The sequence below is a fragment of the Polyodon spathula genome, chromosome 7 (genome assembly GCF_017654505.1).
Source record: "Polyodon spathula isolate WHYD16114869_AA chromosome 7, ASM1765450v1, whole genome shotgun sequence".
NCBI lineage: Eukaryota > Metazoa > Chordata > Actinopteri > Acipenseriformes > Polyodontidae > Polyodon > Polyodon spathula.
The window spans coordinates 26,268,462-26,282,524 of NC_054540.1; the positions used below are offsets into that span (position 1 = coordinate 26,268,462).

The 14,063-nt window shown below is 35.8% G+C and overlaps 1 protein-coding gene across 8 annotated transcripts in view; it reads right to left on the bottom strand.

Annotated features, from left to right (window-relative positions):
- Window positions 1-14,063, bottom strand: part of LOC121318441 (ankyrin repeat and sterile alpha motif domain-containing protein 1B-like) — a 220,716-nt gene that overhangs the window by 13,546 nt on the left and 193,107 nt on the right. For all 8 annotated transcript variants that reach the window (XM_041255122.1, XM_041255118.1, XM_041255117.1 and 5 more), the window contains one exon: window positions 314-421. In XM_041255122.1, the coding sequence (XP_041111056.1) occupies window positions 314-421 (108 nt within the window). The remainder of the gene's footprint in view (window positions 1-313; window positions 422-14,063) is intronic.

Sequence of the window (14,063 nt, forward strand, 5' to 3'; positions counted from 1 at the left end):
TTAATAAGCGAACATAACCGATTTTGCCAAATAATAATAAAAACCGACAACCCCCCACCCCACGTCCCTCGAACTGAACAAAAAATAAAAAACAAAAAATTCAAGCCCTACATACAATCTATACCTTGGCCTGGATTCAATATACATTTAAAAAATGAAATGAAAACAGTAGAGCTAGCTACCTTCCGTGGACATAGTCCCTTCTTACAGGCTTTAGATTCTACACGCAGTTTTTGAAAGCATTTTCTTCTTTTCTTTCTTAAATAGCTTCTTTTTTTAATTAAGACTGGTGCCCTCTTTAGGGATAACTTACCCTCAAGGTAATAGATCTCGGTGGTTTCTGAGGTGGCTCGTCGTGCAGCCTATCTCCGAGAGATGCCAAAACTCGCTTTCTGTGTCCCAGGAGGCTTATCTTCAGCACCTGAAAATTTGAAGAAAAAAAAAAAATTACACACACTGGCATACACAACTAAACACACTTTACTGAGAACAACCACTAGGGTGGCATGCCCATCTCCTATTGTTAATTACACTGCTATGATACTTAACCCATGCACATAGTTTATAGCCTGTGGCTATGGATAGAAAAAAGATTTATGGGACATAAAACAAAAAAACCTTCCAAGTGGTTTCTCACTGTATTTATGCTCTACAAGTAAATCCCAAACTAAAGCAGATGGTCTAGCGCTAGTATGAAATAACAGCCGCTCTGACAGCTGATTTAAAGCTCCCACAGTTTCTTTTTTTTTCAGTGGTATGTGGCTGTATAAGGGCTAAGCATGCTTTTATACCAACATCACAGCCACCCTGCAATGCTGAGCCCTCTGCACATTGGAGTTATCTTGTGTCATGTTGATGCAGTTGACTAACACATTACATAATTGCCAGGCATGGTTTTTTTTTTTGCTGCAAGATTTGATGAGATTCACATTCAAGCAGGATCCAAAGAACATCAAAAAGGATCTGGATTTAATGTAGCATTTAATGAGCTCTAATGTGACCATAGCTGTAGGGTCCAAATGCCTAATTCCAACAGGCTCTTTATTATCTGGCTTGTCATCAGACCAGTCATAATAGCTCATTGTGATAGAAAACGTTTTTCCTTGAGCACTGCTCATATGGAATAGACATATGCACGTGGCTTGAACAGTTAACATGACTAGAATTGGCTAATCAAAAGGGAAGAGAAGAAAAAGAAAACATCCATTTATAATAAAGATGTTTATTTCCTCACTCACCGCAGCATGAAATACACTCTGATTAAAACATAGTTCATTATTTGTGTAAAACTTGTATTACATTTTCACGGTTCCCTTCTCTTCATTGTATAGTTTTGTATTCTGTCATTCCCAGTCATATCTTGCAAAATTTATGCAACACGTGATAGATCCTTGCTTTTTGTATCCTCCCCGAGACAAATTGTCACTTTTATCACTGAAACGCACCACCAACAATGTTTAAGATGTAGAAACTGTGTAAAATGTTAAAATATCAGTTTTCTAATTCAGCCCAAGCCTATTGAAACTCTCCAGCACATTCAGATTGACAAGGCTGCAGAACGGCAGCCTTTTCCCTGGGAGTTCACTGTACTGCACAACTCGCTGTATAGCCGACTCTTGCCATAGACAGTACTGCATTCTTTGTGTGCAGAATGAATGGGTTTTAATTTCCCTTACAGAACCGCTGGATATATTTCCTAAAAATAATATTTAGGAAAACCTTGCAAGTTACTACTGATGTTGGAAAAAAAAATTGCTTGCATTGTTTATTTGGCTGCACATTGGAGATACAGATATGTTGTTGTAATCAGTCTATCAAAAAATGCTTCACTATAAGGTATTGGCCTTTTTAGAACAACAATCCAGTCTTGCAATGAGGGTCTTTGTAATCTAACCTAAACCTCAACAAAAATGCATATATATATATATATATATATATATATATATATATATATATATATATATATATATATAATATATATAGATATTGGTAGGTGTGTGTAATTTTTTGCTGACTATTACAGAAATAATCTCTGCTCAAGCTTGCCCAGACAGTTCCAAACAAGCCAAATATTCATGAGTACTGAAACAGTAACGTAATGATTAAGACCACGCATAATACAGGATAATAAACACATAAAATGTAATTATTAAGCAAATTCAGATGGTATAAAGTGCAGAGACAATGCACCATTATTATTCTCTGGATGTAGCAGATTGTTACCAGTTGGTGTCATGCTAAGAGTGCTGGGGGTGAAATGAAGGAGATTATAATGATACCTTTTAACATCTTCTTTTAATAGAACACTTAAGAAAGACTCAATAGTTTGTACTATACTGATATAGTTTACACTTACTGTGAATTACAGATTATGTTTTTAATATTTGACAAAGGAATATACTTCACAAGGGACATTAATGAAATGCAAATGTTTTTTTCTTTTTTTTAAAAAAAAACATGCTTAATATGAACAAAAGTAATTTCAACATGTTTATATTCAGTGGAGACAGAAAACAATAACTGTGAGGGCGGAGATAGCCTAAGGGTAGGATTGTTTGGATTTAAATGCAGCTCTCTAAAATATAAAGCAGAGAAATGTTAGAAACTGGAACAGCACAAATGCATGATGAATATATCTGCTCTCTAAAAGAGGCTGGTTATGTAACATTCTTGCTATCTACAGTATATGGGATGTTCAAACCTTCTTTTCCCAAGTGTCCTTGTCCAAAGGAGAAAACTCTACATTACACCGTTTTGAAACAGCATCAATGCCCACTAGACCTGGCTGTCACACTTCCAAAAGAGCCCCTTCTAACACTCTGTACTTCTTTATATGAGAGAAAACAAAGTCATCCACAAAACACTGCTGCTGACTTTACTCTGGCACTGGCAAGCACCAGCACAGACATAAATTCAGTCTTAAAAAGTCTTAAAACAAACTTTGTTTTAATATATTGAATATTATTGTTCAATGGGCAGTAATAAAGTAAAAAAATGTATCAGCTGGCTGTAGCCCAGGTAAGTAGATATTTATGTTCCCAGTTTCAACTGGCTGCAGGCAAGTTGTTATTTTTTTTGCTCTGTGGATATGACTAAGAAACAAACAGCTTGTTAAACGTAGGTCATGTCCTTTGAGCAATATCCGTACTCAGCATGGATACAGCCTGCTTTTGATATGCAATGACTGGATTTTCTTTGAAGCACAAGTTCAAAACTGACCCATATTATAGTGTTTCTTTCTTTTTCTCTATATTCTCTTTATTCCCTCTGCATTACACTACACTCTCCTTTGAACAATCTGCTTTGAAAATGGAAAGCAACAAACTTTATTCCAGGGTTGCTGGATTTACAAGAACCCAAAGCCTGGTTATGGTATAGCAATCTTCTGACTTGTGAATTTTATAATACAGCTGGATGCTAATGGACTTTACAAAATGGCTTGGATAAATTAAGTGCTGTGATTGGTTGAACAAGATCACATGACCGTGCAGTAATAATTGTCTTACCGCACGGCTATGACATCATAGACCAAATTACTTACCTGATCTATTAATATTACTACACCTTAATAGTAATAATAGTATATCCAGTAGCGGCATCTACTTATTAAACTAAATCGCACCGTATAAAACTGACTAGCAAGTATCCAATATTTAAACTCGACACAACAGATACATCTCACCACTACCCTCTGATTTCAGAAACTTATTTAAAACAAAATTAAAATCTCTCGTGCTCTCTGCTGACACAACCATGGGGCTTTTAAACAGGGTCGAGATTGGAACAGAATTCTATTGTGCTCGCCGCGGACGGGAAGGGCTGCAGCACTGTGCAAACTGACACGGAAGTCGTTTAGTCCACATTCATCTAATGCTGGTTTACAATCTAGGGAAATGATGGCGGTTACCGGCATCGGTGTGAAAACAGCCTCAGAAATTATTGGTCAGCTTCTACTGAAGACTGCAAAGCCTGAATAGAATAATTTCTTACAAAAAAAAACAAAAAAAAAAAAAACTCAGAAGCCCCTCCCTCACGTGCCAATGCTAAGTTGTGCAGTGTTTGGCTGTTTCATGAATCCTCCCTCAGATGTGGGAAATCAGTCTGCTTTCAATTCACAAATGTCATTTCATCTTGAAAAATGTTACTATAAATGGCAATGTTCAATGTAACGTTTATGGCAATTAACAAAAAAAGTACAATCAAAGTCTTCAGGTACTATTTCTCTCAGTGGAAGGATACATATTTCTTATTTTGTTTCCTTAAAAAAGCTAGTTTTCTGCAGCCTTGTGCCTCACAACATATCCAGGGCGTATGGTAAGAATTGCCTCATCGCACACCCTGTTGTGGGTTATTTCTTACTTGTGTTATCTTGGACATGGAATTAGCAACTTTGTTACACAGTAAGAAGAGCTTCAAATTAGAGAGGCTGTTTAGAATCTTATTAGATTATTCTGCTGTTGAGGAAAGCTCAACAGTACTGAAGCCTTTTGTATTCTGGACAGCATTTTCTGCTATTCGTCATTACCACAATTTGTTCAGAAATGAAAAATGCATACATGAAGAATCCAAACCAGAAATACTAACACCTTAGACATTTAATGTATAGGCTTAGAAGCAGTCTTTAGTTATTTTTCTTTCATTTTGTATTTTCTACTGAATTCCTGCCAACAACAATCTGGTGTAAATGGATTGAGAATCTGGCCCTTGGTGTCTAAGTGTCTGAATAATTTGCTTGAGATGATACTGTGTACGTAATACATAGCCTTCAACTGTCTTCGAAAGGAGTCTCCTAAATACGTCTCTGTGTAAAATTAATCTGTCGAAGTAGATGCCAAAGTTTTTTTTTTTTTTTTATTTATTTAGTTTTTTTACATAACATTAATTGCAGGGCTGATTGAAAGAAAATGGCTGCTATTTCACAACTCCCTGTGTATTCAGATTCCCTGAGAAGTATTCAGAAACACAACATGATAGCAGAATACTTCTCAGCAACCTGAAAATTGACTCAACTTGGAAAACAGTATCTTAGAGAATCCTCTGTATATTTTAAAATTCTCATATTAGAGATGAGTAAGCTTGAAAATACTTGTTTGAGAGGGCTCCTGAGTGGTGCATCTGGTAAAAGCATGACAGCCCATTTTCACTCATCTATTTATTTCACACATTGGGTTCTCCTTTGCCAAAACTACACGAGGCTAGCATCAAAGCGGGTTTAAAGGGGCTCCCGAATCACGCATCCGGTAAAGGCGATCCGCGTGGAGTGAACAATGCGCCCTATAGCCTGGAGGTCACTGGTTTGGGTCTAGGCTATTCCACTGCCGACCGTGGACGGGAGTTCTCAGGGGGTGGCACACAATTGGTGGTGGTTGCATGGCGGACCCAAAGATTGAAAAGAAATGGTACAATCAGTAAGACAAAGGACTTCTAATATGTAACCTCTACCCACACCAAAGTGTAAGACTAACATAATTTTGGGGGAAGGAAACATGCACAGATCAACCCCCCCCCCCCCCCCCAGACCCCCTTTATCACCCTAACTAGACCCTATAGCACAATGATTTGCGAATGCATATTGCTGTGGTTTGCTATACACCTTTCTATATGCTTGTTAAAATATTACAAGAATCACGATTCTACAAAACAGTTTAACTATGATTCTGTAGCATAGTAAAAATGTTGATCTTGGGTCGTTAAAGATGCACGAGTACATTTCCATCCTGCAATATTTTCATGGGATACAAAAACGTATGAATAATTAGTATTGAACATTTTCCATGTTCTGCACACTGCCACTTAGTAACGAGAGATGATTTTGATTAATGTATGCAATCAGCTGTAGGTATAATCTGTTGTTTGTAATGCATATAATCTGATTCAAATACCTCTGGCATGACAACTGGTCTCATTTGATTAATACATTTGTCTGCTAACATAATTGACAGCTGCCATAACATAATTAGGAAATTGTAACAAATGTTACAGTATTGCCGTGTGTGTGTGTGTGTGTGTGTGTGTGTCTGTATACAACATATAAAAACATCCTCCAGCACTGCAATGTACATATACAGTACAATCAGCGTCCCCTTTTCTATCACTTACAGCTAAGTTTCTACAAAAAAGCTCTAGTACTGATTTCTCAAGAACGCTTCAGAAAATTATGATGCGTGGTGTTTTCACGTATCCCCTCAACAAGGTTTTTATTTTTTCCCTGTAAACTTAGAAAGACTGAGCACAGTGTCCCAGGAGTTTTCACATGGATCATCATCACTCGTCTTTGCTAAATCAGGAAGAATTTCTAACAAGTTCATTAAGAATGTGAAATATATAAAATACGTTCCCCTAAGGTTTTCAGTTAGGCCTAGGAACACAATTTATTCTGGGGAAGATGTAAAATGCAGTTGTATATTTATTATTAGAAAGACAAAGAAACATCTTGTTTACAAAATAACTTTAATGATTGAATAATGTTATGGTTAGGGCTGTGCATACACATTGTTTCAAAGGAAGTGAACCAATCCTATGGTATGAAGCTGCAGCCCATATTAAAGAAACAAGCTGTATTGCTGAGGCATGACAAGCTACACAAACACACACACATGCACATGTTAGTGCACCCAGCTCCAAATGATGAAGGTCACCATTTGAAAATAACACATTAGGAATCTGTTAACCACCAGTAGCCACATATAAGGTGATTTAATTAAGATGACCTGGTTCGGTTCTTATAAAGAAAACAAAATACAAAAATGGAAATCATATGGCAAATTGCTGAGAGCAAGATACAGTAAGCGACAATGCTAAAAGAATGGTTTGCACTATTTGCACCTTCCATAAGATCAGAAAGCATTTTACTCCCCTTGAAGCTATTAAAGAGAACAGGAAATCTGAAGAAAACAAATGTGTAGTTACTATGCAAGCAGTTTTCAAATGTCCTATTGCAATACAGTTTATGGTCAGACTGCTCACAAACTTGTGAGCGTTTTAATTGTAGGTGCAGATGTACTTGCATTTCTCTTCAACAGTGCAGCACGTGTAAGATATGCACTAGCAAATGTACTTTATAAAAAATCTTCGATATCTCATTTTCTGAGCAGTAAAGAGCAGCATTTTTTTTTGTCACGTACTATTACACAGCATAATAACTCAATGCATACAAATGCATACATTGCTGTTAAGCCTTGTAGTTTTGTATGCACCATCCTTTTTATTTTATGTAATTAAAAAAATAAACAGCACACAAAATAATGACATTAGTCTATCTTGTGTTCACTAATAACAGCCCTTTTCAGCTTATCTGTTTTTAAATAGAAAGTAATATACAGACAAGTGGAGTGAGAAAACGAGCTAGTCTGTTACCTAGCAACTATGCTGGGAACTACTGCTATGCACAAAATGCATGAGGTTGTAAGTTGAACTTAAAAGCAATAGGCCTGCAACGACCTTATGATTTAATACGCTTTTTACAATTCCGATGCACAGTTTCCGTCAGTTTTTATTTGAAATTCGGTAAGTATTCTTTTTATTTGCAAATTAGAAATTATAATGATTAGTATTATTATGAGTGGGAGTCAGCTTGTGAAATAATAATGCTGCCAATTATAACTGATGTATTTACACCATTGATGTTTCAAATTGCATTAAAATATATACAATGCATACTTCTTAAATTCTTACAGAAACTGAAACAATTAAAAAAAAAAAAAAACATTTTGGAATGCTTACTGACCTGGACAGCATTTCGAAGAAAACTGACACTTCAGACAGGTGTAAATCTAAATGTAACACATTAAAATCCAGAATGGTACACTTGTGAAATGTGATGCACTGTAATACGTTTAGGATACCTCTGGATTAAATGGTGACCTAGCTAAATATGACCCACTATCCAGCATTACTGAAATTACCAATTTCAAGCAATTCATTATTTTATTTTATTTCTCTGTTATGAAAGTGCAACATAATGATACAATCCATGACATCGGTTTCTATTATTTCCGTACATATTTATTCCTGGCATGTTCTGCTATTGTAGAGTATGTGATACGACTGAGAGAGGTCTTATGGACTTGGGCCCAGGTAAGGTATTGGAACTGGGGCTTTTAAAAGGTTGACAACAGACTGGGGTCCAATGTAGACTGAGATAAGTGAAACTGAATGGCTGCTCAGTGCCTGCATGAAACAAATAATCCACAAACCTACAACTTCAGCTGGCATTTACTGCAATTTAATAGAGGAGCATCCACTCAGAGATGCCAGAAGGACACACAGTTTGAAGAGCGAGAGTAGAAGGCTGGCAAAGAGAATAGGGGCTACAGATGCTAGGACAGAACTGTTTTTGCAGGAAAGACCAGATCTTTTAGTTTCACCTAACTAGCACCCATTTCAGGTATGCATTCTATAGGTTATAACCTAGGCCCAATATATAAAGCAGATCAAATAAAATCTTAATAATTTTACTCCAATTCAATTCTTATTATGGGTATATATGCATAAACATTTTTTTATAACAGTTTCAGATTACATACCATCAAATGTATTTAATTATTTCTACATCAACAACAGAGCAGTTTGTCCATGGGGTTGAAAAGACGGCAAATAATATTTACACGTGTTAATTAAAGTAAAACAGCTGCTGTAGATACAAATTATCCACTAAAAATACATCATTCTCTAGAAGAGTCTCTCAGCATATTTGCACAAAGTTTAGGAGCTACTCAAATCCAAACCCATGCTGGCATTTTTACTGACGTTGGTGACAGACGCCTAAATTTAGCGACTGTTGGAATTATATATATATATATATATATATATATATATATATATATATATATATATATATATATATATATATATATATATATATATATCCCTACTTAGCTGCTCAGAGGACAGTGGCCTAAAAAGGAAGCCCTCTTAATTTGAAAGTTAATGTGTGTGGTACTGTAGCTGGGTGCAGTGCCTAAATAAACTTCATTTCATCTGCTGGGGATTTACTCAGAGAGGTAGCATTCCGATTCCTTCAGGTCATGTGAATGTCACATTTGCACACATTTTAAAAGGAATATATTACATTCAACCATTCAAAAATAGGCAATCTTACTTGCCACCAGTAATACAGACTTTAACCACAATGCATTTTAATGTATTATATTTAATTAAATATTTGGCTGCATGTTATTGCGAGATCACTAAGGGTATACTATTCCTCAGAACTAGACATTACGATCTTAAGGATAAATACTGGACAAATTAATTTTACTATATTTTTTTTTTTCAGCTCTCATTTATAGGATCTGAATATACACATAATTTCACTATACTGTAAGGTTATCTTGCACTGAATACAATATCAGAAAATCATTACTCCAATTGTGAATGATCCTAAAAAATCCAGATTCAATTATAAATGACAAAACATGAATGATCTGCATAAAGAAAATGAAACCACGGCTGTCATTGATCCTCCTCACAAAGATGACCATTCTTCTGTAACTGCCTTTGTGTTCCACCAAGAAGCTTACACCTTGCTCTGACTTACTTAGTTTCAACAGAAATGACACAGAGTATATGCACGTATGGAAAGATACACCATTCAAAACTAATCAAAAACGGACTCACCTGCCACCAGCTGCTGCTTCACAAAGTTAAATTAGACAACGGTCTCAACCTTTTTCCAGAGAACTAGCAAATAACATCTGCAGCTGAGACTAAGTACCTCGCAGACACTTTTCTCTTTCTACGGATGACTCACACAGCAGCCCCGGCTCAAAGAGATAAAGAAGGCGTCAGATTGAAGACAAATTCCCACTGTTTTTAATTGTGACGACAGCTTTAGAAATTAAAATGCTGCTTTCTCTCATCTCTTGCCAGGTTCACACTCAAGCAAGTCTTGCGTGAATATCTCCTGCGTGCTACGATGAGTGTAAAGACTTCGTCAGCAGCTCAGCTCTCGTACATGCTCTGCTCCTCTCCCTCCCTCTCTCTCTCTCTCTCTCTCTCTCTCTCTCTCTCTCTCTCTCTCTCTAGGAGACAAGCTCTTGCGTGCTCCCTCACAACACAGATGACTGGAGTGCATTGCCTGTTCTGCAGCTCTTTTGAATAATCCTGCTTATTCTTTATTTACAATTAAGAGCCCATCTTATTATTAGGGTGGACATACTGATGTGTTTGTGGAACAATTTAAACAAATAAATGTTATTTTTCTTTAACATCATCTATTTATTTATTTATTGCAGCAAACAAAGGAAAATATGGTTGTCCACTCTGCTGCAAAACACCACGCTGTTGAACTGCATAATGTAATCCACAATCTACTTGGTAACAATCCAAGCAAAACATTTTTTTGAACTATGTGATTACCACTGTATTTTATATGTATGACACAATATTGCATTTGACCCACTATAGCATATAATTATCCAGTTACCCTGCCATTGAGTTCCAGTTATAAACAAATGATGTAGGTACTGGCATGCTAATGGAACAAAATCCAATTTACTGTCCCAGGTGTGACTATGAGCACATCTGATTATGCTCTATTCTGCTGCAGTAGCGAAAAAAAAAAAAAAAGGTCCCTATATAACTATTTCTCCCCTTTGTTTTTTGTAAACCTTCTTCTGTGGTCAAAAAGAAACAAGAATGCATTTGTATACCTTCAAACAGCAAATCAAATCTCTCAAAGCTTTAAAAATAAGAATCAGATTGTGAGGATGTACAGTATACAGTCTTCTATGCTTTTGACTAATACTATGTGCAGGATAGACCGTGTAATTAATGCATTTGACAAAGGTGACAATAAAAATGTTTTATTGCATTTAGAACAGATTTATTTCAAAGAAACATTTTTAACTAATATCAGGTGAGGCATGGGGCACACAAGACACAACCAAGTTGTCTTTGAAATAATATTTTATAGCTTCAGAGCCAGCTATATTTGTCCTATTAAAAGTCAGTTAAGATAATGATCAGTCAAGTGGTGCCTGTTCACGCATGAACGCAATCAGCTTTTACTTGTTATCCGAAGGCTGGCTCTTCTTCAGCCTTGTGAATAATAAGTATTAGCTACTCAAAGTGACATCTATTGACATGCCCATGTTTAGTGCACAGTGATGAGGTCATACACCAGATCATTATTACTATTCTCCCTTTATTGCAGAAATCTGCTATTTTTGTTAATCCCAGATTTAAAAGCATTTTAATAGAGAAAAGAAGGTGATGGTTACAGACCTAGACCAGCCTATAGTCCTGTTCAACTGCAACTCTGCCAAGGAGTGAGCAGAGTGGTTAATGAATGAAGCTATGGTAATAATAATATCTTTATTTTTATGCAGCACCTTTCATAGTGGACCACTATCATCACAAAGACCCCTTAGGCCCTTTGTCTCTTTAGTGCATTCATTTATAGTACCACACATGCAGTTAAAGAAAAACACAAATGTACTCCATATCCTGCTGTTTGTATCATTTTGATAATGAATAATAAATTAATAATACATTTTGAGCACCAGTGTGGGGTCCTTCTCTTTTAAAGATTTTTCTACTTGAACCAAAATCCTACAGCGTCTTAAAAGCTCCCTGCAACTAGCTTACCACGTTTTGAAAACAGTATATATTTGACACCACTCATCAACGGATTTACCATTTTAAGAACTCAGATTAAACTTAAACAATGTGCAATTAAAAGCTACAATTATTGTATCGTTGTTGTAGTGGTCTGGTATTATGAACTATTTGTACTATAAACAGGATACCTCTAAGATATTCACATATACAACTTCTAAGCACTGTGCTTGCACATCTGTGTGTATGTATTTATTAAAATCGAATTCAGAGGAGTAGATACACTAGCTAAATATAAAGTGAAAAAACACAGATGGAAATCTGCACTGTACACTAATGAGGTCTCTATAGCAACCAGTAGCTGTCATGGCAACAAGTTATTTACATAAAGAAAAGTTGTTATTACTTAATTGATGCCATTTATAGTACTATTCATTAAAACATTTGTAATCACTTCCTGTGTGCAGAGATGAATATCAACCATGCTTTATAGTAAAGGGAAACAATGCCAAACCTAGTTAATATTTATATGAAAATGTTAAATGTGTATTATTGAGAAAATGATACATTACAATATTAATATGTAAATAATTTAAACAAATATTAAACACATATTATTTCTAAGATCAGACCACCAGAATAATATCTGAAACAAAATGGTACAAGAAAAATGAAATTAAGTACAGCAATCCGTCGTGTATCTCACTGCAGTAGGACCAGTGTAAGGGTGGATATGTAAAAAGGCAGATGAATGAATCCTGTTTTAAATACCATTATACACAGCTGTAACAATTGCTATAGTCACACAATTATTGTTTTGAGATTCTGCTTTTATTAGGGAGCTCCCCTAAATCCCTAGTTTAGAAAGATAAAGGGTATTAATGCTTGTGACAAAGTAGCTGTCTGCCATGTGAAAAGCCATAGCTTAAAATTAGGTTACAAGTTGTGTGAATGCGGGACCTTTTTTTGTGTCATTTTTAAAAGCCAGAAAAAGTGCACATTTTTCAGTTAAATGCTGAATATGTACACTGCATGTACAGACCAGTTTATTTTTGCTTATTAATAAACCTATTTTTATGCAACTTGCATAATCGGAAAGAAAATGTCTAAATGCACAACCTGCAAGCCATGACTACTGGTACTACATAAAATGATTGACTTGTTTTCCGGCGTGATGTGTTCTGAGGAGTGTGTTTGACGTGTTTCAAGCTTGCTTCTGATTGGTCAGTTTCATTCCAGTCGCGCAACAAAAAAAAAAAAAAAAGAGAGAAACAGGTTCTATTTTAGTGACGAAAATTTTTCTCAAAGCGACGTTGCTCGCTGCTGGTGTGGATGCTCCCCTTTGACTGCAATTATTCGCTCACGTCCAGTGTGGATGCAGCTTAAGACAATGCGCCATCACATTTTGTAATCTATGGCTCTTCTGATTCTTTATTCATGCCTTTAGAACAATCCATTGGGAAACAGCCAGCAACGGTGTGTTTTTCAGTTGATTCACGGTGATGGATATTACAAAGCACAGATGACCCCAACAACAGAAAAGGGTTAGATTCAAGGCTGCAATGAAGATGTGGTCTGAATTGTGATGACTAATTTCTGCAAGCATATACAATTCAATGAGCCATACTGATTTCAGGATATACACCAAAATGCCAATGAAAGCAACCCCCAAAAAACTGCTAGTGTAAAGATTTAACACATCCATCATATGGAGCATAGAATTAACTGCAGAACATTTAGAAAATGGTTTTGATTTGTTTTTGCCCATTTCCTTTGAATATCTAAATTTTAACAAAGAAACACCAGAACCACCTAGTGGAACAATATCTTACTGCAGTTAGTCACAATACATTCTCACTAAATTAAAAGATTCTTATGTGCCAAGATAATTGTCTTTCATATCTTTGAAATACTTATTCAACACCAAAAAATATTATAAAACATGAACACACATAGAGTTCAGTGTAATTTACAGGCCTCTAACAACCAAAGTCTAAAACTATACTGATTATTAAATAGGCACCATGTGTCTAAAAGTGAATCATTAACTAAAATACTGATTTCATTTTAATATGACTCTGTCAGGAAAATCTGGATTGATATGATACTGTGCTTTGTAAGTTTTTATCTCTTTCTTTAATGTAGGTGATTCTGGTGATCCTTATCTAGGTAACACCCATATTTCAGATATTTCTGCGAAGCAGCACAACACTTTCTGAGAAAGCTTTGAGCAAAAATAAAACTCCATCTACAGTACTTCAGGAGAAACCGCATCCAGTAGTTTAGATTCAATTCTTACTATTGCCCTCTACAGGACATTCTTGTTCCTTTGCACAATTTGAGGTATTACGTATTCATATAAACCTGTATCATATTTTTCACTGTATGATATTTTAATGCACTAAAATGTTTTGTTGTTGTTGTGGGGTTTTAAATAGGTGATCACACAGCGCAGTTAAACTGACCATAGGATTCCAGCTTCTGTATTTTTTTATCCAATGATC